Source organism: Lepidochelys olivacea, assembly GCF_965140295.1.
Source record: "Lepidochelys olivacea isolate rLepOli2 genome assembly, chromosome: 9".
In the NCBI taxonomy this organism is placed as follows: domain Eukaryota; kingdom Metazoa; phylum Chordata; order Testudines; family Cheloniidae; genus Lepidochelys; species Lepidochelys olivacea.
The window spans coordinates 7827163-7855053 of NC_140419.1; the positions used below are offsets into that span (position 1 = coordinate 7827163).

At 48.2% G+C, this 27891-nt stretch overlaps 2 protein-coding genes across 2 annotated transcripts in view; one reads left to right on the forward strand and one right to left on the reverse strand.

Annotated features, from left to right (window-relative positions):
• The window catches only part of ABCC5 (ATP binding cassette subfamily C member 5), a 94071-nt gene extending 91277 nt beyond the window's left edge, over window positions 1-2794 (reverse strand). The window contains exon 1 of the mRNA XM_084638804.1: window positions 2350-2794. The gene's annotated coding sequence lies outside the window, so the exon portion shown is untranslated. The remainder of the gene's footprint in view (window positions 1-2349) is intronic.
• A 117-nt stretch (window positions 2795-2911) lies between these two features.
• On the forward strand, window positions 2912-27891 carry EIF2B5 (eukaryotic translation initiation factor 2B subunit epsilon). The gene is made up of 16 exons (XM_084638810.1): window positions 2912-3116; window positions 6339-6463; window positions 7357-7542; window positions 7641-7818; window positions 7985-8065; window positions 8851-8928; window positions 10057-10369; window positions 11138-11283; window positions 11651-11789; window positions 12509-12610; window positions 13852-13959; window positions 14965-15055; window positions 16239-16362; window positions 23157-23282; window positions 24902-25012; window positions 26102-27891. Exons 1-16 carry the CDS (start codon window positions 2961-2963, stop codon window positions 26165-26167), a joined length of 2130 nt encoding a protein of 709 aa, XP_084494936.1. The 5' UTR covers window positions 2912-2960; the 3' UTR covers window positions 26168-27891.

Here is a 27891-nt window from a genome sequence, read left to right on the forward strand (position 1 = left end):
TCCCAATGCCCGCGAGACGCTATTGATCTGAACCCACAGAAGTTTCAGCTAATGCAGGTGAGGTAAGGCCATCAGCAGCCGTGGGCTACTCACACCAGAGCTCTGAGCCTGATGTGCTACTCATACGCTCCAGCACCTTGTTGTTGTATGAAGCTTCTCTCACCAGCAAAGCAAAACCTGACTGAATGCTGCTACTTGCTTCATAGCTGTACAAGTATGCTGCTAATTCCATTGAGAACATGCCCAGCAATGTTCTGACCCAGTGATATCCCCCAAGGCCCTGAACCACCTGCTGGCACAGGACCCAGGAGTCCTCACACTGGTCTTTGCCAACACCTCCTGCCTGATAAAGGCCTGGAAGGCTGCAGGATATCCAGAGTGACCAAAGAGACAATGGCATCCAACAAAGCAAAGGATTTCCCAGCTGTCAGAGCCCACTTGCTGGGCATCTCCCTGTCTCCTTTCGAGGTTAGGACCACTTCCTACCTGGGGCTCGCATCAGACTGGCTGCCAAACCAGCTCTGGTGACGAGCACAAGGATGAGTGTGGGTTCTTCACTAGGTCACACCAGCACTGGTGTACATATATGAGAGCGCTTAGGAGACCCCTTTGCCACCTGCTGTGGCTGCTCCTTATCCCAGACCTGCTGCTCCATGGAGATTCCATGGTCCCCTCAGTTTTCTCAGGTGATGGGATGGTAAAGAGCAGAGTGAGGAGTAGTGGGATTAAGACTTTCATGTCTCTGGTGGAGCTTGAGGATCCCCCAGGCCCATGTCCCAGACACAGCAGTTTGACAAAGGAGATCACAACTTCCTTCAGTACCCATCATTGCCCCTTGTGATCAGTCAGAATCACTGGGAAACAATGCGAGGCCTCCACATAGCAATGCAGGAATTGCCAGACTAGATCAGAATGATGGTCCATCTAGTGGTCAGTGACAGTGGTCTGTAGCAGGTGCTTCAGAGGAAGGTATAAGAAACCCTGCTGATGGCATGGGATAACCTGTCCCCAGGAGAAATTTCCTCCAGACCCCCAAGTCAGAGGCTAGCTCATGTCCCGAAGCAGGACGGTTTATGCCCCTTCTCAAACTCTTGTTTGTTTAGAGTTTGCTGTTTTAACCTGGATTTCTCTTTTAGCTATGTGTCCAGTCCCTGTTTTAATCCTGCTAAACTCTTGGCCACAATTATATTTGGTGGCAGCGAGTTCCATAGGATGATTATGAGAACATAAGAATGGCAATACTGGGTCAGACCAACAGTCCATCTAGCCCAGTATCCTGTCTTCCGACAGTGGCCAATGCCAGGTGCCCCAAAGGGAATGAATAGAACAGGTAATCATCAAGTGATCCATTCCTTGTCGCCCATTATCTTCAAAAGTATTTTCTTTTATCAGTTTTGAATTTTCCACCACTTCATTCCATTGAATGTCACTTAGTTCTTGTTTTTTGAATCAAGGTGGGTGTAAGTTCCTGATCTACCCTCTCTAAACCATTTAGGATTATTTTACATATCTTGCCCCCTTTTGTATCAAGTCTCCTGTCTAAGGTAAACACACCCAGTCTTCTCAGTCACTCTTCATTATGAGTTGTTCCAGGTCCCTAACCTTCTTGCCAAAGGTCTCTGACTCCCCCTTTATTCTGCAATATCATTTCTGAGATAGAATGATTAGCAATGAACACAGTATTTGAGGCAGTATCCATGCTCCTGGCTCCCACAACCTCATTCTTCTGGCACAATGAACCTTTCTACCACAAGGGTAAAGCCTGTCTGTGCAGGGTACAGAACTTTCTTGGTGCTGGCCAAGACAGTGGAATGAACTCCCTGAGGAACTAAGGACCATCACAAATCTCACCATCTTCCGCTCCAAGTGCAAGGTGCACTTCTTTGACCTGCCTTCTCTAACATAAACATAGATAGACCATTTGAAAGAAATCCAGAACAAAGCCCTCCACGGCATACACAAGCCTTCAGTTTTATGAATGAGCCTTGAGGTAGCACTGACTGTACACCAGTATGTACACGTGTGTCTGTGTCCACGTGCGTGTGTATAAACACACACCTTTATTTTGGGGTGCTCCCTTTTCCATCGCACACCGACAATACGGTTTGCATTTCATAGCCCAGCACATACAGCGCAACTTCCTCCTATATGGTGGTCACAGTACTGCCAACCCCTTATGTTCAAAAGTCATGAGTCAGGCTCACCAAAAAGCAGGAGATTGGCTCTCAAATCAGGAAGTTATGCAAGAGTAATGGCTGTAGCGTTCTTTTTATTTGCCTTTTGCTTTCTAACGTGCACTGGCGTCACATTTTGAAGCTTCCTCCACAGCCACCAGGGCTAGAAACTTACTTTGTCTTGAAGAATGAAGGCTGAAATCCACACAGACCCGCTGGACTCTGAGAGCTGGAGCTCTAAGGAAAACAACAGTGATCAGGAGACTCTCGACAAAATCACCAGAGTTGGGACCACTGTGGTTAAATAGAGAGGTCCCCAAGAGAGGCCCTGAGAGGAAACTGAGGAAAATCACAACACCCCTTTGGCAGGGACCTGCTGAGCTGGAGGCTGCACCAAGGCAGCCTGGCCTTGCCCTGGGGGACATGCCCTGCAAGCAGCCAGCACGGCCATGGCCATGGCCAAGGCAGCCCCAGCTGGGCTGGGCTGGAGGCTTCCACACAGCCAGGAGGAGCAGCCATGCGAACAGCAGCGCCCACTCACTCCAGGCGCTGCCCGCACACCTCCAGGGGCCAGGAGGCCTGCCCACGTGGTGCCCCTAGGGCACGTGCGCAGCCTGCCTGAGGGGCACCCAGCCAGAACACGCGCATGCGTGTCAGGAGTCCCCCTTCGCATTCTGCGCGGGGCGGTGTGTCCTCGCCGAGGCGCCGTCTCCTTCCGGAATCCGAACCCGGGGCAGCCCGGAAGCGGACGCGGCTGAGGGGCCGCGTGCGTGCCTGAGGAGACGGATGATGGCGGCCCGGGGCTCTGGGAGGCGGGGAGCCGGGTCTGGAGGGGCCCGGGGGCCGGACCCGCAGGAGGAGCCGCCACCCCCGCTGCAGGCCGTGCTGGTCGCGGACAGCTTCAATCGCCGCTTCTTCCCCGTCTCTAAGGACCGGCCCCGGGTGAGACAGACCGGCCGGGACCCCTTCCCGCCGCAGCCGGAGAGACCGGGGCCGGCCGGGACCCCTTCCCGCCGCAGCCGGAGACTCCAGACCTACCTCCCCGACGGAGAATCCGGGACCCTTCCCCCGCCCCGCCCCGCCCGAGAGACCGACTGGGACCTCCCCCCAGCTGGAGAGACCGGCCCCCTCCCCTCTCCCGCCCCGGTGGAAGGGCAAATCGGCTGCTGCTGCCCCTCCTAAGACCAGAGGGAAGGCAGAATTCCCCATCCCCTCCCGGGATCTAGCCCACATTTCAGCTCTGATTTCTCTTCCAACTCTGCTGCCTCAGCCAGCTTGATCCTGTGGGGAAAATCCTCCCGAACCCCCCAAAAGCTGCAGAGGAAGGCGACCCCCCCCGCCCCGGAGAGCCCCAGGGAACTGCAGGGGATCAGAGGGCAGGACTCGTGGGTTCTGTTCCTGGCGCTTTCCTTGCTTTGCTGTGGAACCTGGGCCAACCCAAGCCTTCTGCAATCCAAGCCTCAACTGCCCTGTCTGTAAAATGGGGGGTAATTGTACTGATATACCCAGGGGGAAGGATAGGGAGTATCCCTAAAGGTCTTTGACAACAATTTGAGAGATACCTGTTTGTGGTATTCTCTGGGAACAGCATGTGATGGGGGGGAGATACTGATTTGTTATATGCAAGTATAAAGTGCCCACTATTCTCCAATCTGGTTGTTTCTTAGGCCTTCTCTATGCTGGCAATTTATAGCGCTGCAACTTTCTTGCTCGGGGGGTGAACACCCCTCCCTCCCCCCCCCAGCGCAGCAAGTTTCAGCGCTGTACAGCACCAGTGTAGACAGTGGACCAGCACCTGGAGCTGCGCTCCCAGCTCTGGTAGCTATGCCCCTCATGAGGGTGGGTTTTTTAGAACCCTTTCTCCCAGCGCTGCGGCCACACAAGCCACATTAAAGCGCTGCCATTGTAGATTACGTACCTTACGTACCTTAATTCAATAGAATATGTTTCCGGAACACTCATTCTGCATCTCTGATAGCAATCTAACTGGCTTTGCTAGAAGAACAAGAAATTGGTAGTTTACCAGCGAAGGACTAATTGCCACTGTGAGTTAATAAAATAGCTAAATAAAGAGATGTTGCATCATGTGCTGAAAGTGTCCAGGCTCATACACAGTTCTGGAGAGGCCCTGCTATGCAAAGCATGCTATTACCATCTCCCATTTGATCTTCCTGGTGGAGTGACAGGTCTTGGAGGTGAAAGCTGCCATGACATCTTCCAACAAGAAAGTATTTGTTAGAGTCCCTTTGGAACCTATGGGAGACAATTTTAGTTGATTGAAGTTTAGTTTATTAAAAAGAAGACTGAGAGGTGTCTTGATTAAGCATATAAGCACATTCACAGGGCTCTTTCATCTAGAGAAGAGAAGCAGAACAAGAACCAATGTCTGGAAGTTGAAGCTAGAGAAATAAAAATGAGAAATAAGGCACACATTAACAGTGAGGGTGATAAACTATTCGAACAAACTGCCAAGGGAGCTGGTGGCTTCTCCATCTCTTGATGTCTTAAAATCAAGACTGGATCCCTTTTTAGAAGACATGCTTTAGCCATACACAAGTCATTGGGGTCAATACAGGAGTGACTGGATTAAATTTATCTTGCTTTATATTTGGTGAATCTGTGAATTTCTTTTTAAATCCTTACTTAGGGATTTTAGTATATTAAGAAGCAAAGTACCCAAATACAGCAAGAAACTGCTTGAGAGGAAAGAGACCTGTAGAGCACACACTGATGTATAATATCTTGTAAGATCAGTTTATGATGAATGGAGGAGGCTTTCAAATGAGGCAATCTAACGGGAGTCCAGTGGTTAATGTGACTGATGTCATGTTGTGCCCCCTTTTTCCAGATCAAAAAGCACACCTTTCAACTCTGAAAGAGAAAGGAGAGTGATGGGGGTGAAGGATTTCACTGCATTAATTTCTGAACTGTTGAAAGGAGAGTGGGTGAAGAATGACAAACTCAGCTCTGAAACTATTTTGAATAGTCTTATTTGTATTACAGTAGCATGCTGAGGCCTCAGTTATAGCACAATTCCCATTGTGCTGAGTACTGTACAAATTTAAAACAAAATATTCCCTGCCCCAAAGCTCTTACAGTCTTAACTACAGACAAGACATGACAGGTTGGTAGAACACAATGTGGAGAGGGAGAAGACAAGGGTGACAGTAATAGCTAATACATACAACATGTTCGAAGTGCACAATTTGGAGGGAATATTTTCAAATGCAATAACAGCAGCTGTTTGTTTTCTTATCTTGTGCTGCCTCTCCTGGGTGTGAATGAAAGATAGTGCTTCATTTGAGGGAACTACATTGCCAATAAATGTTCCTGTAGCCCTCTTGCAGTCTAGACCCTGGGGAATTATAGTAAGTCATAAATAGGGGGAGTGTGTGAAAAGATTTTGACTCTACATAGCGTATACATACCAGCTATTTCTGCGGGAATGTTTTGGGTTTTTTTCACCCCCACAATGAGGAAAAATAAACCAGAAATCCAAACTACAACAGTTATAACACTGGGGACTAGAGAGCATTATGGTTGTTTGCTTTGCATTTGCTAGTGATGATATAGGAACTGCAGCTGCCTTTCTCACGGGAGGGACAAATGCCTTTGTGGTAAATGAGGAAGAGGCTAAGCCACTGCCCAGAGCAGCAACAATGTTTCCCATGAAATCATCAGCAAATGAAAGAAGAGAGTACTTTAATTGCCCAAATCTTAAGGCTCTGGTGCTATAGGAGACAGCAGTACCTCAGTTGGGGTTGAACAGTTATCCTCTTTCATTTTAATCTCACTGTCAGAAAAAGATGCTTTTTGAAAATGATGGATACAAAACAATTGATAAGTGATCCTTCAGTTTTAAATTACCTTCAAGAAAACACTTGACTCTCCAGTTGATGGAATGTATTGACATTACCTGCATAAGTGTTCTGTGGTTTTTTAAAAAAAAAAAAAATTGTTTTTTTAAATTTTGTTCTGAAGACCATTGTTCCTGTGGCTTCATCTCTCATGTCTGGCATTTTTTTTCTAATGGTTAGAGCATGAGACAAGGAGTCGTGACCGTATTACTCCAACACGGCTGAGTCGTCTTTCCTGCAGCTGGCTTGTCGCTGACCTTGTTTGGTGTACAGTGTTGGTTCAGCTAACTCTGTCCTGTTTCCCTAGGTTCTCCTTCCTCTGGCAAACGTGGCCATGATTGACTACACCCTGGAGTTCCTAACTGCAACTGGAGTGGAAGAAACCTTTGTCTTCTGCTGCTGGAAGTCTGCTGAGATAAAGGAGCATTTACAGTAAGGAACACCTCATCTTCCTTTGAGGCTCACTGTAAAGGAATGTTTTCCAAGGTCTTATATCACAGTGACCCCTTTGGCTAATGAAAGCTGGATGCTACTCCCATTATTGTCCCGAGGAGATAATTTGAGCAATGTCTCTTTAGCAGCTTCTGCTGGTCCTGGGAGCATACTTGTTGCATGTCCTTATTCACCAGCTGTTGCTAATAGCTGAGAATACAGCAGGGTAAATAACATGTGAAGAGAGAACATTTCTTCCATTGGAGAGCAGGATGTGGGTAGCAGTGTAAGTGGGCTATATCTCTCTGAGGACTGCATACATGAAGGTCTTGACTGTCTTCTTTTTTCGTATTTAAAGGCAGAACTTTCCTGGTTAGATATTTAATAACACTGTATACCTGATGGTCCTTAAACTACTGGCTTTCACTGAGGAGTCATGGCCTTGCTCTGTAACACTTTTAAGTGCACTTAGCAGGCTGGGGTCAACTCTCTGCTACACAATGTTCTTAGCTTCCATAATCTGTAGGCTTGTGTGCTAAAGAGGAGTATACAGCTTCATCTCTTCCCTGTTTCAGCTGTTGCCTACAGGTTAAAATTCTTCTCTTTGATTTTGCATAAATGCTTCGTGTCTTTCCCCTTCTTTTACGAATCTCTACACAAGATCTTGCCCACAAGAAAGTCATTGTCCTCTAAGCTATCGTCTCAGAGCATTACCCTCTTTTGTCTGTGCTACAGAAATAACTATGGTTAAATGTAACAGTGGGCCAGCCATCATAACATGGTTGCTTCTTATATGTGTGGACAGACAACCCCTCACACTGGAGCACCATATTCTAGCCTAAGGTAGAAGATCATCCTTTTCATTCCTTCTGGCCTGTTTTCTTCCCCTCCAGTAAGTCCAAATGGTGCCGCTGCACCTCTCCCAACAAGGTGCGCATTGTGACCTCAGACCTGTACCGCTCTCTTGGTGATGTGCTAAGGGACGTCGATGCCAAGTCCCTAGTCCGCTCTGATTTCCTCCTCGTCTCTGGAGATGTGGTGTCCAACATCAATGTTTCCACAGCTCTGGAGGAGCACAGGTGGGTGACTGGAGAGAAGGCGCACCGGCCTGGCTTGTTCAAGCTCGTTGGTGTCACTTTTTCAGAGGCATTGTTTAAACTCTTCCTTTCCTGTTTAGGATGCGCCGTAAGCTGGACAAGAACGTGTCTGTGATGACGATGATTTTCAAAGAGTCCTCACCAGGTCACCGTGCTAGGTGCCAGGAGGATGACATCATCCTTGCTATGGACAGCACTACGAACCGTGTCCTGCACTACCAAAGAACCCAGGAGCTGAAGCGCTTTCGCTTTCCCATGGTACATGCAGTGTGTGTGGCTGGCCATGACTTGTGGAGTGTTCTCCAGATTTCCAACCAATTGAAGTGCATTCTTAGTATGTTGTCCTCAGCTGGTGCAGAGGTGTTCTGGATTGACTCCCACATGAGAAGCACTCAAGCTGTACTGTGTTCTCTTCTCTTTCCAGAGCTTGTTCCAGAGCAATATTGAGACGGTTGAGGTGCGCCATGACTTGCTGGACTGCCATATCAGCATCTGCTCCCCACAGGTGAGTTGCTGTAGTTCTGGAGGGCTGAAGTGTTCTGAGTAGCTGGTTTAGTGCTGCTCACATGGTAGAAGCACACTGCATTGTTACAGCATAGAGTGGATTCCAGAGCCCCGGTCCCATTCTTTGCTACTTTGCATGCATGGAGCATGTCATGGACACAGAAAGTATGATACTTTCTTGGGCTGCCCCAGCACTCTCAGCGTCTGGTGTCTGTTGCTGAGGAAACAGGTCCAAAAGGAAGCGCCTCTGTGTGTGTCCATGTCTGAGATGAATGGAGGAACTAGTCCAAGATTAAACAAGGTGAAAAGTAACTGATCTTGCTGAGCTTGTTACAGGCTGCAATAGCAGAGATGGCATCTCTGGGGGCAGGGGACCAAGTGAAGTGTCAGTTCTTGCTGGCTGGTACCTTGTTGGTAATAATGTTCAGGGTGTTCCCTGCTATGTCCTAGATTCAGTAACTGTTCTTCCACTGTCAGGAGGAGAACTGATCTTCAGTCTTTCATGCTAAGCAAAATTACAAAGTTAGACTGGGCCAACCAGCTGGAATTAATATCCCACCCCTTCTGAAAGCCAGACTCTACTAATGTTCACTATGGAAGGGGATATGGGAAGCCCCAGCACCTCCCATGGAAGAGATTGAGCCTTTCTCATGCCAGTAGGAGAAGGACAAGAGCAGTGTCTTTTTGTGTTGTACTTTCCTGAGCTCCCTGGGAGTGGCTGGTCGGGGTTAATAACTGGGCTGTCCTGGCAATGTCCTCTGAGTTTTGCCCTCACATTGTCTCCAGGTGGCTGAGTTGTTCACAGATAACTTTGATTATCAGACTCGGGATGACTTTGTGCGTGGCCTGCTGGTGAATGAGGAGGTAAGGAGGGGTATTGCGGGAGACCCACTTCTGTCTGACCCGAGAGGGGCCTTTGGCTTATCCCTTATCTTTTCAGTGGGTGGCTGGGACCTTTTTGTGTGCTGTCTGGGATGAGGTGTTTCCATGTCAGTGCAGCTAGTTGTGCGTGCTGGGCTGTAACATGTTCTAAGTTGTGATAGGCACTGGAAGTTCTTGGGGAGCTGGGAACAGTTCTCTGTTAAACTAGGAACTAGATCTCCTGCGATTCACAACAGCACCTGCTCTCAGCTCCTGGTTTAGCTTGTATGCGGAAGGAAATATGAAGGCTTGGTCTTGTTAAATTAGAAACTGACACAGCCTTTACTGCTTCACCAACATGGTGCCATGTTTTACATTATGCTCTTCAGAGCAAGGACTGTCTCCTGAGTTTGGCACCATCCATCACAGTGGGCCTGTGATCCTGTTTGGGGCCTTTGGACACTGCCATAATACAAATAACGATAACAAAACTTTATTGCTCTTGACCTTTCTTCTTTCCAGACTTACTGTTTGGTTGAATTTCAGCAATTATAGGGGATCTGAAAGTCCTGGCTAGAGATAGGTGTCATGTCAGCAGATGTGTGCTAGCTGCCTCCACGGAGCTCTGCTGATGCCCCTGGGTCTTGACTTGAAGACCACCCTTGTTTTCCCATTCCACCACCTCCCATATAGCTCTGCCAATGTCCCTCATCCCGACCTGAAGCATCTCCTTGTATACCAGTCCTCGCTAATCATATTGGTTCTGTAGTGGGTGTCTTTGGAAACAAATGAGCAGGCTTGTGCAAATGAGATGCCTTCCTAAAGCCACTGGGGTGATAGTGACTGTGGCTTGTAATGCATTTGGGAGGCTGGAGTTTGGGAGTACTTGGGATGTGATTTAGGTCACTGGGGTCTGAGTGTGTCATGGAAGCAATGCCCTTCGTGTCTGAAAAGGCTGGTTAGTGAATATGGTAGCAGAGACGTCTTTATGGAAGCAAGAGTGCAAAGAAGAGGGGTGGGTTGTGGAGGGAAAGTGTGTGGGTGACATTTAACATGGCATAGAACCCTGCTAAGGTGCAGGGAGCCTTCCTCTGCAAAGAATCCCTTGACACGCTTCTGTCTGTTTCCCAGGTCCTGGGGAACCAGATCCATATGCATGTGACAGCAGAGGAGTATGGTGCCCGTGTGTCCAACCTGCTGATGTACGAGGCTGTGTGTTCCGATATCATCCGGCGCTGGGTTTATCCTATGACTCCAGAGATGAACTTCACTGATGATGAGACACAGAGCTATACCCATTCCAAGCACAACATCTACCGAGGGGCAGAGGTGAGCCTGGGCCACGGCAGCGTGCTGGACGAGAACGTCCTCATTGGGCAGGGGACGGTCATTGGCAGCAACTGCTCCATTACCAACAGTGTCGTCGGTCAAAACTGCAAAATAGGTGAGTGCCATAAATGGGAGGTGTGGGGAGGAGAAGCCTGATGTTGTTTGGAATTATAGTGAATTCAGTTCTGATCGAAGGTACTTTTTGTGGGAGGAGAGGAGTGGAGGCAGTGGGTGAAATGGGATTATTAGGGAAACCAAAGTGGAAGGAGGGGAGTTACAAATAGTTAAGCTAGTATATATTGTACAGTTTTTGAGTGTTTAATTTTTAAAGAGGTCCAGGCCTGCGTGGTGGGAGCTAATGCCACAGCAGGGAGTATAGTGAGGAGTGCAAGCTAAGTGAGAGGGAGGGCACTTGGCACGCAGGAAAAAGAAAGAGGGGTCGTGTACATATGTTAAGACAATAACTTACTGGGCTTGTCTCAGACCAGTATTCTAGAGATGAAAATCTCTGTATCCCATGCTCGTCCCCATGAACCTCCTAGTGTCCCAGCTTCATGGCCTTGAATACAGCTCCGCTGGTCTCATTTTTCCCTGGTTTGCTGAATTACTGTAGGTGGGAGGCCTGTTGGTACTGCAGATTTGCTGAATCTCTACAGAAACCTTAACTCAGTTTATTTTCCCTGGCTTAGCCTAAGGAGTGGCTGCTGAAATCTGAGGCTGGCTCTGCCATGACGTCTAACCTTCACTGAGCCACAAGGGTACCCTCTAGTTCTGGAGCTAATGGGTTGGATACTCTCTGGTGCATTCAGCATTGGGAAAGTGCTAGCCCGGGGTGAGAGCTGTGATCTGCCCTGCTCAGCATCTTTGTGGTGGCGTTTAATAGGGGATGAAGTTATCCTGGATGGAGCATTCCTCTGGAATGGTGTCCACATAGCAGACCGCGTGGAGATCTGGCAGTCTATTGTCTGCGATGAGGCTGAAGTGAAGGAGAAGGTCAAATTAAATCCTCACTGCGTCCTGACTTCCCAGGTGAGTTGCAAGGTTCTCCACATGCCCTTGGAGAGCTATTAGACTTGCTCATTGAATGTATGAAACTGAGAGGACCTGGCCAGCAGCTAGATTGAGGGGTGCTCCAGGCCTTTTTTTCTGGTTGGGGCATAGGCTACTGCCTTCACCTTGTCCCTTCTGCAAGGAGTTTGTTTTATTTAGCAGGCTACATGCCCAGGCACCGCTAATATTTCCAAATATGTTTCAATGTTAAGCAGTTCCAGGAGAGACTCTTTGAGGCAGCCCTCGGCTCCTGGGGGCGGGGGGGGACAGGAGGGGAATGAGAGGTGGCAGTGGAGGGAGCTGTGCTTCTGTTCCTTATAGAAATGTGTACGTCCTTTATTTTTAGGTGGTGGTGGGTCCTAAAATCAGCCTCCCTGCGGGCACAGTGATCTCACTGCACTCACCAGATGAGGAGGAGGAGGACGACGATGAGTTCAGTGATGATTCTGGAGTGAACAAGGAGGAGAACAAAGTGAAGCTGAAAGGTGCATGAGCTTTTGTTGAGCACTTGGGTCCTGTCTTTTGTGGGGCTTCATCCTCTGGGACCAGCCCGTGGTCCCAATTTGCTGAAATGCAAAGCTGGTTGCAAAAGTCTTATGTTAAACTTGGCATCTGTGCCCATTTAGTGGGGAAAGGGGGATATCCAGTATACCAAGCTAATAGTCAAGTCAAATAACAGGTGACTACCTGCCCTCTCTAGCATCCAACCTCCTGTTTCATCATAAAGATCTGTGGACGCTTGTCTTGGGGTAGGAGCTCTCTATAGATGACAGGCTACAGCTTGAACAGTTACTCAATTCAGGACAGATGCCAAGACATCTGGCCCTCATTTCTCTTCCACTGCACCCCAGGGAGTACCTGGATCTTAATCCTCCTCCCCCATGGGATATTGGTTCTGTCAGTCCCCACTTGTGTAGGATTCAGTGTGAGAGTCAGTGTGTCGAGCCAGCCAGGCCATGCTGCTATAGGGCGAGATGAAAGAACAGTATGGTCGTCTTCTACTGGGCTAGGTTAATGAGAGCAGCACCCTGTATTCATGGATGGGAGACCCAGCCCTCCCCCCGTGGGTTAAGTATTTGGGACGCAGCTTGGTGCAGGTCATTCTGACCCTACCCTCAGTCCCCCACTAGAGGCCAATCCATTTCAGGTTGGTTGGCTGTCCCAGTGTGCTTCCTTCCTTCTAAACGCCATCTTCTTCTTTCAGGTTATAATAAAGCAGAGGTGGGGTCAGAGGGCAGAGGTTACCTCTGGAAAGCAGATGATGAGAATGAAGCGGATGAGGAAGAACAGAGACAGAGTCTTTGGGGTGAGGAAAGGTTTGATGTAGACTGCTGGGAGTGGAAACGCATGTACACAATTTCAGCGAGTTGCTGAGTGGGACATTAATAACGGGCAGGGATCATCTTTTTGTTCTGTGTTTGTGCGGCGCCTAGCACAGGCAGGTCCTGGTCCATCACAGGGGATCCAAGATGCTGTAGTAATACAAATAATAATTAGTATCTAAGGTCATCGAAGGTGATGTGTTGAACCAGGCTGAGGAAGTCTCCCCAAATAAAGTGGTGTGAAGTCCATTACTGAGATGTCAAAACTCAGATTAGACAAAACCCTGGAGAAGAGGGAGTGGGGGGAACAACCTTGGGTTAGAAATCTGACATTCCAGCTGAATGGGGAAATCCCATCCCTCTTGGAGCCCTTGTTTCAGACTGCCTCCAGACGCAGGCAGATGTCACTCCCCCAGTTCTGCTAAGGACATGTTTGGAAAACTTCCTTCCCAGCCATAAAGGCTAGATACATTTTATTGAAGAGAAGAAAAAAAAAAAAAGGGCAGCTGAGATTCTGGAGCACAATTCCACAACAGGGATGGATCTCGTGGCAAATTCCATCGCTGCCAAACAGCGAAGTCCATGGCATCTCAGTTATAGGTGTGGGATTGGGTGGCATGAAGTCTCCCATTGAGCTCCATGTAGAGTACGGTGTATATGGATGCACTGTGTTGACCAAACGCTCCTCTTTGCTCTTTGAATGATGGTCGCGGATCTTGCCTCTTCTGCTCCAGCCTTTTGTCTCACAATAACAAACTTCAAACCTGTGTCTAAATGGTGAAGGGAGCCCATTACATTCCAGGCACCAAGCTGCTGCTGTCACCCCTCGGGATGGGGGAGGCATGTATGTTATCATCATTTTCCACCAGAACTGCTCAGCTCAGAGGCTGCATCTGTTTTTCTGCAAGGTTCCAGCTCAAGTGAGAGTCCCATGCTGCTGGCATTGCTTGCCTTGCAACGAGTGAGCAGTTTGGCTGGGAGGGATGCTTTTGCTTTAATCACTGACCTGTGCTGCCTGATTCTAGGGATCTAGCAAAGCCCAGTCAAGTTAGTGGCAGGACCCACTCAATGGTTGTGGATGTCTGGATCTGTAAGTAGCAAATCCCATACAAGGATAGCTTGTTCAAACCTGCCTGGATTCCAGCTTTGTCAGTTGGGGAATTACTGCAGCTCCTCTGCTTTCGGGGTTCCCACTTAAAAGGTTACATTTTCCTGTGTTTATCAGGCCCCACCTTGAATCTAGAGGAAGAGAGTGAGACAGAGAGTGACCTGAGCCTGGGCTCTGAGCAACCAGACAGTCGGACTGTTTCTCCTCAGCTGGATGACGTGAAAGGTGAGAGGCCTGGGCCTAGAGGGAATTCTGTGAGGGGCAGGGAAGGGCCCTGACCTTGTGGGTAGTGGGGTGAGCCCTGTGCTGTGGTAACGGTGTGCACTGAAAGTTCCTGCCTTGCTCCATCTCACGCCTCCCTCTTCAGAGAGGCCCCCAATCTTCCTGGCCAGCATTTCTCTTGTTCCTGTTATAGTTATTTGATATTCTCTTCCGTGCCGTTGGCTGGTTAGTATATGCACAGGGGGCCCAGGTGGGAAGGTTGAGAAGGACTTTCGCTCTTCCTGACCAAAGGTTGTTTGAGGCTGTCTTTGTCAGAGACTGTTCCCTTTCCATAGCAGCTTATTGTGGTAATTCTCCCCCTGCTGCACATCCAAGAAGCCACAAGATGTGTTAGTACTTGTCAACATGGGAAAGTTTTACTGGTATAGTTAAGCCAATGTAGTTACACTGGAATTACGCCCCATGTGGCACTCTTAGTTTGGTATGAGTGCTTTTTCAGTTTAGCCTATGTGACTTGGAAAGAGTTTGTTGTTCTGGTATGAGTGGCTATTTTTCAGTTTAAGTGCATCCACTTAGGGAGTTATGCCAGTCTTGCCACATGAGTTTAAAGTCCCCCCTAGCTTATACCAGTATAACTTTCCACGTAGATGAGCCCTTAGGTCATGGAATAGCCTGTCAAGGGAGTTGTAGAAGCCCTGTTGCCTGAATCGTTTAAAACAGGTCTGCATACAACCCTGGAGAACACGTGGTGCAGTAGGAGACAGTCCTGTACTGGTGCCTAAGGATGAAATTGGTGGGATCTGGCAGGTCTTTACTTTTACTCGTACTCTGCAGTTACTTACAGGTGGAATAACTGTGGGCATGTGTTGGGTTATGGAGGGGAATGAGGAGCTGTTTAGTAGGCTTGTCCCTGCTCCTGTCATGGGGCTGGTTTCTCTGAAGTGAGAGGTGCTGTATGCTGGACTTCTTCCTCTCCTATCTAATGGCCTATTCTTTCATTGGTGACAGTTTTCCAGAATGAGGTTCTGGGTACCTTGCAGAGGGGTGAAGAGGAGAACATCTCCTGTGATAATCTGGTCTTGGAAATCAACTCTCTCAAGTAAGTGCTCCACCTGGGACTGCAGTGCCTGACTCTGAAGTGTCTTTTGTCTAATGAGCATGATGCTAAGAGGTTTGAAAGGGAACCATGTGACTAGCCCATGTGGCGATCAGTATCCAGTTAGTTTCTTCAGCAGTGGGGCTTAAGAGCTAGTGATGACTGAAGATAGTGACATGAGGCGATGAAGAGAGTGCTCTCGCTCCATAACCTCCCCAGCTAGCGTTAGCTGTTGTTCCATGAGCTCTTGGTCTAGGGACTGAATATCCATTGGGTGCCTATGAAGGGAATGGGAGGACACCAGTCCTTTTAGAGCTAAGCCACACGTTAGTTTACCCAGGGTGTTGCTGCTTTCCATACATTGCAACGTTCAACCAGCAAGTCCAGAGCCAAGAATCTGTGTGTGGTGTGGCATTTCCATCTTATTTACACAACAGCTCGTGGGTTTTAGCCTTCGTGATATTCTGGTCTGCTCTTGTTAGGATCTCCACTGCTAACATGCTTAGGTAACCTCAGCTTGTCCATGCTTTAGAATTCACCTTCCACTGTCTGCTGTCACTGAGAATAATTAGGCAGAACAAACCCGCTGGGCCTCATTAAAGTCTTCTCTCTACTGGGAGCAGACTATAAACTAGAGACACAGACAAACCAATTGACTTTTTCCTGAGCACAGATGGCAGTGGACCTGGTTTGTCTCCCAGGTCTGTGTAGGGGTGATGAAAGTAATGCTTATCTCACATTGAAAGCTATCAAATTGGTGAGGGTTGGAGCGCAGGGTCTAACTGGGTGTGTTCTACCTACCACTTCTCAAGTACAAGTCTGTTTCTCTTGTTTTCCCCATCATATTCCTGCATCATACCAGTAAATGTGAGTGTGCTGTCCCTGTCCAGGCAGCATGTTACATTCTGAAACTTGGTCTTTAGGAATGTGGTCTTTCATGAGACCCATTGCAATGCAGGTGTGTTTCTGACTGCATGTGTACACTAAACATGTTGTTTTTTTTAAAAAAAGACTTGGGCCCAGGGCTTGGAAGTTAAAATTGAATTGAATTCTTAGAAGTTCCTGTCCTGCAATAGAAGAAAAGACTTCAGTGGTTTGCCATGGCTGGAGGCAGGATGCCAGATTGCACAGATTTATGGTTGTAGAAGGTGTGTCAGTCTGACAACCCCTCCCCTTTCCCTTACAGATATGCCTATAACATTGGCCTGAAGGAGGTGATGCAGGTGCTCAGTAAGGTGGTCATGGAGTTCCCATTGCAGCAGCTCGGCACAGAGTTAGACCCCCAACACTACTGTGTAATGCTGATACCTGTGAGTATACCTCCCCACTCCTTTCAGTTTGCATATATTTTCTGTTATTGACTGTGACATGGTGTTTTAGAGAGAGGAGCCCTGGTCCCTGCCCCTGAGTTAAATCAGACTAATCTCAGGCACTATTACAGGAACAACAGATGGATGTTCCCCTTTGTGCTGAGCACCATACTTGAACATGAACCTTAGAAGAGGGCTGGGGATGGGATGGAGAGTTATGCACTTGGCAGTCTCTTGGTTTTTGCACTGGACACACCCTTCTAGTAAAGTGGCATTGGAGTGTGGGGTTCAGAAGTGGGATCTGAAGGAGCTGGGAGGCTGCATGGCCTGCGGAAGCAGGGAGAACATTCCCAGTGTACACAACAGCATGGCAGTAAGTGGGGCAGGCACTTGTGGGAGAAGGACTCAATAGCGCACAGGGCTTCAGTTTGTGCCAGCAGGCAAGATACAGGTCGGTTCAGAATGGTACAATCTTGAAAGTGAAGACAGAGAAATAAAGAGCCTGAGAAAGTACATTTTGGTGAGGCTGGAGGGACATGAGAGTCAAGAAAGCCAGAGAGCAGGAGGCTTCAGCAGCAGCTAAAAGATAGGGGAATGGAAAATTAAGACTACTTCTTATCTGTTCTTTCTTGGGACTTCTCTCCTGGTGCATAGGAGTGGGTCTGGGTCCTCCAGCCACCTGCTGGCTGTAGGATCATTGAGCCTAGGGACTGGCCTGTCGGGAATTCAAGGAACTTGCTGGCTCATGAGCCTCCCTTGATTCTCCTAAAGCAGTAAAATTATCAACAATGTTAACTCCACTTGACAAAGCTCAGCTGGGTGTCTGGCTTGGAAGAGACTTTTTTGTTTAAGTAGCATATGCTGCTTTCTGTCTCCTGTGCGTGAGGACTGGAAATATTATCCCTTCCTTAGAGAATAGATCCAAAAGAGGCACAGTCCTATTGGTCAGTCACCAGGAGTACTACTTGCCTGCAGTACAGATCTAATACTGGTAACTTTTCCAGTGTCCACTGCAGAGACAGAGGCAGGACCTGGCTGCCTCTGAGTAAGATGCAGGGCACTGCTTCACCCCTAGAAAGGCCCTGGGTGTATGTGGCTGTGTAAAAGGGGCTGCCATGTTACCTGCTGACCCTCAGTGAGAGCTTGTTCCAGGACCTCTGGTCTCAGTTTGGAGGAGGTGGACAGGTTCCCGCTTTTTCTGCTGTGGCCTCTGATGCGTGTGTGTGTTGGACTGAGTGACCCTTTAGTGCTTGCAATGATGCATGTTTTAGAAGAAGCAAGTCTGGCTCCTAGTTGCAAAGGGTTGATTTGGATTGTTCTGCCTCTTGTGGGATATGGGCAGCAACAGTGGGCAGCTCCTGTGTTTTCTGTTGGGCAGTGTGATTGTGTGGGGTGGGGAGGGTGGGGGAAAAGACATTTCCCCAGATGGATCCAGACATGTGACTTAGTTCAGTTTTGGGAGATGCCTTCTGTTGGAAATGTGCAGCAGTTGAACAATTCAGTTCATACTAATTCAGTTCTCCTTATAAGGTTTAATTGAAAATGTACCATTCCTCGTGGCCAGAAGGTACCCTAACGAAAGTGGAGTACTGGGGCGCACACTGGAGCAGATGCTAGACTCTCCTTGTATGTGGAAAGCAACACAACTGGAGAGTTGGATGCCTGAAGTCTGCTGCTGTTTGGGATCCTAGTTTGAATAAGATACAGCGCCGCTCCTTGCTGGATCCTGCAGTGAGCTGCTGGTCCAGCAAGTGAGAGACATGGAAGCGTCACGGCAGCATCCTGTCAGAGGAGCTGGTGGACGAGAATGGGGCTGAGCCCATGGTTTTTCCATTAGCTTTGCAATGAGGGAAAATGATCAGAAAACCACGATGATGATTGTTTGTAGTACAGTAGCGCCTTAAGTTGTGAAGCTGCAACATCAGGACCACTCTACCCTTGTGCACTATTACAGATATTGTCATGTGAGCCAATCGTCATTGATATAATATACAAATCATCCTACTTGTATTTCCCACGCTATCTCCTCTCCTCCCCCCTGCTGGATGCTTGAAGTCACAAAGACCCGAACGTGTTCCGTCGTAGTAAACTTTGGTTTCAGAGTAACAGCCGTGTTAGTCTGTATTCGCAAAAAGAAAAGGAGTACTTGTGGCACCTTAGAAACTAACCAATTTATTTGAGCATAAGCTTTCGTGAGCTACAGCTCACTTGATCAGATGCATCCGATGAAGTGAGCTGTAGCTCACGAAAGCTTATGCTCAAATAAATTGAGGTGCCACAAGTACTCCTTTTCTTTTTGTAGTAAACTTTGCCACCAGCAGAGGAGATGGAATGTGGCACTCCGGAGCCATTCAGTGTTGCCTTATGCCTTGGGAATTGCTCTGGGTGCTCTGTATTCACAGCCTTTGCAGGCTTGGAAACTTGCCCAGGGTCCCCTGTGTGGCTGTCATGCTGCCTGGAGGGGCTCAGGAGTGAGAATACAAAGCTCAGGGCAGACTGCTAAGAAGCAGGGCACAAACCCCAAACTGGTTGTGAGTTCAAAATACTTCGATTTCACCAATCAAGTAACAAGTGTAAACTCCTCAGGCACTATACGGCCTTAACATGGAGTCTCAGACAGTCACCTTGGGCATTCCACTCTATCTTGCCACCCAGGCAAGATGGACTCTGTGATGGATGGTCACTTTACACCAAAAATTACAAAATATTCAGGTTACTCCCAATCCTAAAGGACCAGTCACTACCACAGGTCAATTTGCATTTTTAGATCTCTGACCAAAGACTTGTAGCCAATCCTGTAATAAACTAACTAAAGGTTTATTAACTAGGAAAAATAAATGACTCTTATTTACAAGGTTAAAGCAAGTAATCATCCACACACGAGTTAGTCGGTTTTCAAAAGGTAACAGCAACTTCTATAGTAAGCAGACTCTCTGTATCCTTTAGGGCAGGGGTTCTCAACCTTTCTCTTTCTGAGTCGTCGTCCCCCATCCCGTTCCCTCCCCCCCCCCCGGCCAAACCATGCTATAAAAACTCCATGGCTCGGCTATACCACGGCAACTGGTTTTCTGTATGTAAAAGCCATGGCCAGTGTCAGGGGGTAGCAAGCAGGGCAGTTGCCTAGGGCCCCACGCCAAAGGGAGCACCGCAAAACTAAGTTACTCTGGCTTGGGCTTCAGTCCCGGGTGGTGGGGCTCGGTGCCCAGGCCACAGTCCTGTGTGATGGGGCTTCGGCTTTCTGCCCTGGGCTCTAGCAAGTCTAATGCAAGCCATGCTTGGCAGACCCCTTGAAACCTGCTCAGGGAGCCCCAGGGGGCTCTGGACCCCTGGTTGAGAACCACTGCTTTAGGGCTAATCCAGGCAAAACAGCTGGGGATTCCTTGCATATGCTTAGAAATCCTTGCCCCTCAAAGTTCAAGCAGCAAAGGAATAATACATTTGGCTCAACAGGTATTTTTATTCCCTTCCCCCAGCATTCAGGCTGTGATGGGATGAGGGATTGGGCACTTACCCTCTTCAGGGCTGTGGGGGAAAGTCTTTGTTCCACAATGGCCCATTTGGATTCAGTAGTCCTTCCTGATAGGCAGGAGACAACGTCTTCTGTAGGAATCCAGCATTTTGCATTAGGTGAAGTTTTTTTTCCTGTTTGGTAAGTTACGTAGTTTCAGAACAAACATTTTACAATTATAAAACAAACACTTAAGTATTACCTTGTAGCATGGGATATAGAGATTATAAGTGAGATTAATGTATGTGGCAACATACAAGCATTTCATAAAGTCTAAACGCTCTACGCATTGAAATAAGTCCAATACCTGTCTTAACAATCCTACACACAGGTGAGCCAGACTGATTTCCTGCTCTGCATTTGTCAGTGTTCAGTGAGGCCTAAAGGGCCTTGGCATGAACTGGCACCTGGTCTGCCAGTGTCACAGTGACAATGAAGAGGTCTGAGCTTTCCAGCTGGCAAAGGTGCTTCCTCCCAGGAGTTGATGGGAGAAGTGAGTATTGATTAGCCAGGAATATGGCTGTGGGAGGTCTTTGCCCAAAGCTCCTGAGAAATCCCTATTGCTGCTGTGTCATCTCCACTCAGTGGGCAGACCCATTCATTCTCTGAGGGAGCTGCTATCCCTGGAGCATGGTAAAAGAGTGCGTGTATCTCCATGGGCATGCAGGGGAACTTAGCCATTGGTTTCTCTCTTTTTAAATTAACCCTTGTAAAAAGAAACTGAACTCACTGACTTATTTCAGAGTAACAGCCGTGTTAGTCTGTATTCGCAAAAAGAAAAGGAGTAATTGTGGCACCTTAGAGACTAACCAATTTATTTGAGCATAAGCTTTCGTGAGCTACAGCTCACTTCATCGGATGCATACTGTGGAAAGTGTAGAAGATCTTTTTATACACACAAAGCATGAAAAAATACCTCCCCCCACCCCACTCTCCTGCTGGTAATAGCTTATCTAAAGTGATCACTCTCCTTACAATGTGTATGATAATCAAGTTGGGCCATTTCCAGCACAAATCCAGGTTTTCTCTCCCTCCCGCCCCACCAAACCCACTCTCCTGTTGGTAATAGCTTATCTAAAGTGATCACTCTCCTTACAATGTGTATGATAATCAAGCACAAATCCAGGGTTTAACAAGAATGTCTGAGGGGGTGGGTAGGAAAAAACAAGGGGAAATAGGCTACCTTGCACAATGACTTAGCCACTCCCAGTCTCTATTCAAGCCTAAATTAATAGTATCCAATTTGCAAATGAATTCCAATTCTGCAGTTTCTCGATGGAGTCTGGATTTGAAGTTTTTTTGTTGTAATATCGCAACTTTCATGTCTGTGATTGCGTGACCAGAGAGATTGAAGTGTTCTCCGACTGGTTCATGAATGTTATAATTCTTGACATCTGATTTGTGTCCATTTATTCTTTTACGTAGAGACTGTCCAGTTTGACCAATGTACATGGCAGAGGGGCCTTGCTGGCACATACACATTGTAAGGAGAGTGGTCACTTTAGATAAGCTATTACCAGCAGGAGAGTGGGGTGGGAGGAGGTGTTTTTTCATGCTTTGTGTGTATAAAAAGATCTTCTACACTTTCCACAGTATGCATCCGATGAAGTGAGCTGTAGCTCACGAAAGCTCATGCTCAAATAAATTGGTTAGTCTCTAAGGTGCCACAAGTCCTCCTTTTCTTTTCACTGACATAAACATCCTGCTTCCCACAGCATGTTAATGGGAGCTGCACACCCTGGCTCATCACACTATCAATCAGGCAACTTCGTGTTCAGTTGTTCTCTTATTCTAGTGCTATAAATCATTGGTTCTCAACGAGGGGTCTGTGAGCTGGTTTCTGGGGGCTGCGGGGCCCTGCAGCAGAAGCCTGCGCCCTGGCACCCCCGTGCGGCTGAAACTGGGAGTGGAGCCACGGAGAGCCCCAGCTCCCCCTTTGGGGCTGAAGCCAGAGCTGTGGGGTTGGAGCCCGAAGCTGTGGCACAACTATGGGACTGAAGCCCCAAGGGCCCACTCCACCTGCCTGGTGGCAGAAGTCTGGAGCTCCCCTGCCTGCCACTGAGCCCTGGAGTTTTTATAGCATGTTGTGGGGGGCCTCGGAAGGAAAAAGCTTGAAAACCCCTGCTGTAAAAGATCTTGTGGTTTGGGATCAGGATGCGCACCTCCTGCATTGCCCTCGAGTTTTCCTCCCCAAGCCCAGACCCCCATTAGGCAGCATCCACTTTCCCGTTTCTCAGCTAGAAATGCAGCACAAAATCACTACGCGAAAGGTTTAATGAAAAATAAACCTTGGGGAGGGATCAGCCAGTAATGTGACAGCTTCCTGCTTCTCATCTCTCCTCCCCTTTACCTGTAACAGATTCTAGTAGCTGCTGCAGTGTCCTACGAAGCTTCCAGACAAACACAAGCAAATGGAGACTGAGCCTTTGGGAATATCTCTTATGGTGCATTTGTTCTGGAGGCAGCCCATTTTGCTGTGTCTGTCTGGGCTCAGCTAAAGGGGACGGACAGTGCAGGGTACAGTTACTAAGGCTGTGTCTACAGTAGCACTTTCATTGGTAAAACTTTTGTCACTCAAGAGTGTGAAAAAACACCACCCTGACCGACATAAGTTACACCGACAGATGTGTCAGTGTGGACAGCGCTGGGTCTCCTGCCGACATAGCACTGCTGCTCGTTGATTGAATGATGCCGACGAGGGAGCTCTCTCCCGTCAGCACAGAGCAGCTACCCAGGAGACCGTACAGCGGCGCTGCTGTAAGATCTCTAGTGTAGACATAACTTAAGTCTTTGCTCTGTTTTTAAGAGTTACTCCTTTTCAGTTAGACCTTCTCTAGCTGCTCTGCGGAGTGATCATGTCCCAGTCTCAGTGATGTACCTCTGTTCGCCATTGTCTGCTGTGAAGTGACATCCTTTGAGTTCCCTGCTCCCATGAACTCATTTGTGATACCTAGCACTCTATCTATAGCTCCTAAAGCACTTCAGCAAGATAGTTACACGTCATCTTCATGCTACAGACAGGAAAACACAGACACACAAGTGGCCTTGTCACCTCGTAGTCCTGTGCTATAACCCCAGCTGCCCCCTTAACATCACTCAGCTCTTGGGGAAGGTGTTGTGTATGTAATTAGGTGGTCTGAGTGATGAGCGAGTGGCTTTCTACAGTGCTTTGCTTCCCCAGACCAGTCTGTTCCCACTGAGGAACTGCATTGAACATGCACATTATCTGTGTTTAAAGGTCTCATAATCCAAGAGCATTTGTTCTTTACCCTAATTCCTCCTGCAGCTGTTGAAGAACTGGTCCCCGGTGTTTAAGAACTACATAAAGCGGGCATCAGATCACTTGGATGCCTTATCTGCCATTGAGGAGTTCTTCCTGGAACATGATGGCCTCCACACATCCATAGCGAAAGTAAGTTCCTCACAGCAGCAAGGACTTCTTCTTCCACTAGCTCAGTGGTGAATTGTGGTTTGTTGGTGCCATCAGCTTGTCATCTATCAGGAAAGGAAAGCTAGTGTGTCTGTTGGGAAGGGTGGGTGAAAGAACATCTATGAACATGATTAAAATCTCTCCTCTGCATCTGTCCAGGCCTCTGAGCCCTGCTATGGAGGATACTGGTTGACATGAAATCTGGAGCTGCTATCTAGCAGCTATCTAACCCAGAGGGACCCCTTCCATGGTGCTGTAGTGGAGGAGAAGCCAGTTTCACACTCTGAAGGCACCCAAACCCACCACCTTGGACCCAAAAGCGAGGGGGTATAAAATGGCTTTTGTCACACTTAAAGATGGGAGATAGGCAAGGCTGGAAAGAGGGTGGGATTTCCTATTCAGGCTGAACTGGGTGGAAATCAATGAACAAAATGAAGGTAGCGTGTGGCTGATCTGCTTTTCCACTGTAGGTGTCAGTCTTGGAAAGTGTTAAACCCACGTCTCACACACACACGCGCTCCCTCTGTGTTAATGGATTATTTCTGCCATCTAAAATTGCAGCTAAACTCCCCAATTAGAAATCTTTCCGTGAATAGTTCCTCTGCAAGTGCCTGCACAGCATTACACCCGTCACTTCAAGAAGAGAGCTGTCCTGAAAACCCGCCTACACCTTGGTTCCCCAATAAGGAGGAATCTTATCTCATGGTACCAGTGCCTCTGCCTCATGGCATGAGCACTTAGCCTGGACTGATGCCAAAAGCCTTCAGCTCAGTAAGCCAACATGTCCTTGAATGACAGAGATTGTTTGGCATGTATCCATTGTTCTAGCCTGGCTTTCCCTGGTGGCCAGGAGTTGAAATGACACTTCATTACTGGACCTGGCACATGTAGCCCAGCTTTTATCAGTCCTCTGCTGTGAGGAGACTGACTGCAAAGTGTCTCATCAGGCCGCGCACAGAGGGGTGATGAGGTCCCCCCAAGCGAGAGTGCATTAGCATCCTCCTCTCATCATGGTGTCCAGCAAGAGCTTGATTCTACAAATGTTCAATTGCATTTGACGCCCACTATAAGGCACTGTTTAGCAAAGGCCATGTGGGGTTGAGTTGCAGATGTGACGACCAGAGTTAGGACTGGCTGGTTAGGACAACCAGAGTTAGTGCTCTTCCCTACTGCAGCTGCCAGAATTATGTGCATCTGGATCTGCGGACACAAGGGGTTCCTGAAAGATCCCTTTCGGTGGTTGTTGTTAGTGTACTTTACCAAGGAGCGGAAGATGACTTTGTGGAGCCCCCTTGGGGTCCTTCGTTGCTTTCAACTCCTAAATACCCCTCCCTGCATCCTTGGAGTTGAAAGCCGTGAGGGGAGCTGTGATTTGGACCTTGGGTGCATCAGAGCTACCTCACGTCAGGGGCTCAGTGTCAGCAGGGAAAGTGTTGGTATTGGGGACAATAAAAGCACAATGATATACACCCTGTTCTCGCCCACTGAGGCTTGCGGTGGGCGTCCCAGATTGTCATACACAGCCTTTGGCTATTAAGTGAACCAGTCCCAGAAGAACTGCCTGTTCTGTTGCCCCATTTATGGTTTTCTGATTGGTCCAGGTGCTGATGACCTTTTACCAGCTGGAAATCCTGGCAGAGGAGATGATTCTCTTCTGGTTTTCTCAGCGGGATGCATCTGATAAGGGCAGGCAGCTTCGTAAAAACCAGCAGGTAAGTTCGAGTCCTGGAGGGATTCACTAGCAGCTGCAGTCAGCCTTGGGGCAGGGGTGGTTCTGGTAAAGCTGGGTTCTCAGCAGGGCAGGTAATGAAACACACAATGCATTGGCTTACGGCAGCTCAGCCTGGCTTTCTGCCATGTTCTTCTGCGGTAACCAGAGTGTTCTGGTTGGGGTGAAGGATGAGGAAGTGGGAGAGGGAGATGTTTACTGACAGGTGTTCGAGAACCTGCTGGGAGCACCCTATGCTCTGAGTAATGAAGAAGCCTCTCTAAGCTAGGCAACTACTTGAAATGGGCTTCACGGAAATGAACTATCACTCCTTACATGTTTCCTTTGAAGCTGCTGTACCTGGCTCTCTCTCCTCATCCATTTGCGTGGTTCGCTGAGCACTGGCTCTGCTGAGCGGCTTGATATCAGAATAGCTCTTCTATAACTGGCTTGTGCTGCAACAAGCATAAAGCTCCTCTCCATCAGTTGGAACTCTGTACCTGGATGTGGCCAAGCCCAGTTCCAAAGCCTTTCCCACAAAAAGTACAGAAGGAAAACCCTCTTTGAGGAAAAGACCAGATCTGCTTAGTTTAGAGCCCACATGAAGTCAACTCCCTTTACAAAAACCTGTCCGTGCCTGGAGCTGCTTATTTAAACAGGGTTCAGAAGGCAAAATGAGCAAAGTACATACCCTCAGCAGCCCGTCAGGGAGTAGGTTTCTACTAGCAGCAGCTTTCCTTGCACTGCCCCTCTTATGGGCTTGAAAATTAGGTGGAGCTGTCATGCCTCCTTCTCATGAGCCCTTGATGGAACAACTCTGGGTCCAAACTTCCCTTCTCCCAAGCAGACTTTGCCTCTTTTTATTAGGGTTTTGGGGGTACCTTGGCCATGAGGCCTCCTTTGGGGGTTCCAAAGAGTCTGTACTGCCCACACCACCTGGATTTAAGTGTCCATTTTTATGTCTGTTTTCCTTGTTCCTCGGCCCCCCCATCTAATGTGGAGGTGGTCAAATGCCAAGAAACTGCAGTTGTCTCATTAAAGTAGGTGTTTTCAGGGGTTTATTTTTCCTCACTACATTTCATTGTCCCTGCAGCTTCAAAAGTTCATCCAGTGGCTGAAGGAGGCGGAAGAAGAGTCGTCCGAGGGCGACCAAGACTGACCTGGCCCCCTGCCATGAGAAGAGGCACTCCTGCTGCCCTTAGAGGAGGAGGGAGGGATCTCTTACTGGCCAGGCTTTGCCTGGCAAGGGGGGCAGAGCAAGAGCAATGTCAGTGCAGGGGGCGTAGGTGTGGGACCTGAAATCCAAGTGACTGACAATCCCAGCATTAATTGTTGTGTATTCCCAGCCCCGGAAATGGCATCTTACGCGGGATAGTCACAGCACAGCATGAGACCCACAAGGGAAAAGCAGGACACCAATGTCCAAGATCCTTCTGTGGCCTGACTGTGATGTATTATAAGCTATCCGTTGGGAGGGAGCCACTCACTCCTAATGTAGAGGTGACAGGCAAATACGTACGAATTCCATGTAAATCTAACTCTTGGGGTTTGAACCATTTCTGGTTTGTGTAAATGTGGTTATATGGCCTGGTTATTGGGAGTTACTGACGTTCCTGGAGCTGTAAAGAATGGACAATTCATTCCCACTCACTTGTGGAGAGCCCCTTCTGAAGGGACACTGGCAGGGCAGGTGGACAGACATGGCTTAGTGATCTAAGCACAGGGTTGGGCCTCAGGAACTCCTTTGGCAGGGGAAAGCACAGTTGTCAGAGGAAGCCCAAGGCATTTGGCAGCCTGGAATGAAAAGAGGCACTTGTGCTGTCTTTCGAGGAGGGAGAACCTCTTACCATCAGGCACACCTGGCCAGTTAAAATCTTGGGTCTGACATGGACTTGCACTGTGATCATAGCAAAACCATGTAACCTTTCTGCGTCTTTCCCTTTCTGTAAAGTGGGGCTAATACTCACTCTCCTACCTCACGGAGGGCTAGCTAATAACAGAAACACACTTAGTGAATAAAGTACTGTATAGAGGATTATGCCCCAGATATGACCTACCTTCTCTGTCACCCTAGTTGCTGGCTCTTTGGGTGAGGTTTTATTTTAACTTGTAAAAGGGAACAAGATGCCTGACTCTTGTTAAGGCCCCTGGTTCAGGGATTTGCATGGTTCTGAGCATGCAAGCTGTGACACCAGATGTTCTCTCATCCTGCTTCCCATGCTAGCGACAGACACACTAGCTCAAACCAGGTGTTTTATTTATTTATTTATTTTTTAAAAGCTAGCTTTGCTTTTCTCCTTTGGGGGAAAAATCTATGGGTCAGCAATTGCAGGGTAATGCATGGGTATGCAGCAGGAGTGAATGTGTCCTTTCCATCCATCCCTCTACTGCATCCTCCTCCATGCAGGTAATAGAGCCCTCGGGAGCAGCATTCTTGTAAATGTCATTGTGCCACTTCCCGCCCCTGTTCTCCCCCAAGAATGGAGCAGATCAGCTGACCCTTAATAGGTAGGTCATATGTTAAGCATGCTGACCATGCCACTGTCCTTTTAGGAGGGATCTGGAATAAATTCTGTGAGGGGAATACATTGAAGCTGCCCACTCAAGGTTTTTTTGGATGATGCCACATATTCTAAATGAGGGGACATTGATCTGTGCGGGAGGGCGGGTCAGAAAATGCTGCCTCTTAAAGATGGATGTTGGGAAGGGGGCAAACTTGAGAACTCACAGGGTCAGTTGCCAGGACTGTGCATGAAGGCCCTCGGCTTCTGGCATCACGGAACCCAGTCTTGTAAATGTTGGGGAAAATAGCTGATATATGAACTTTCTATATCTGCCAATATTTAATTCAGGGAGTGATTAAAAACATCCTGGTGTAAACAA

Bases quoted from the DNA above. Each gene is read 5' to 3' on its own strand.
- EIF2B5 (XM_084638810.1), top strand. From the start codon at position 2,961: ATGATGGCGGCCCGGGGCTCTGGGAGGCGGGGAGCCGGGTCTGGAGGG. The intron at 3,117-6,338 runs GTGAGACAGACC...CTGTTTCCCTAG, and splicing joins TCTCTAAGGACCGGCCCCGG to GTTCTCCTTCCTCTGGCAAA. The intron at 12,611-13,851 runs GTGAGGAAAGGT...TGTGTTTATCAG, and splicing joins ACAGAGACAGAGTCTTTGGG to GCCCCACCTTGAATCTAGAG.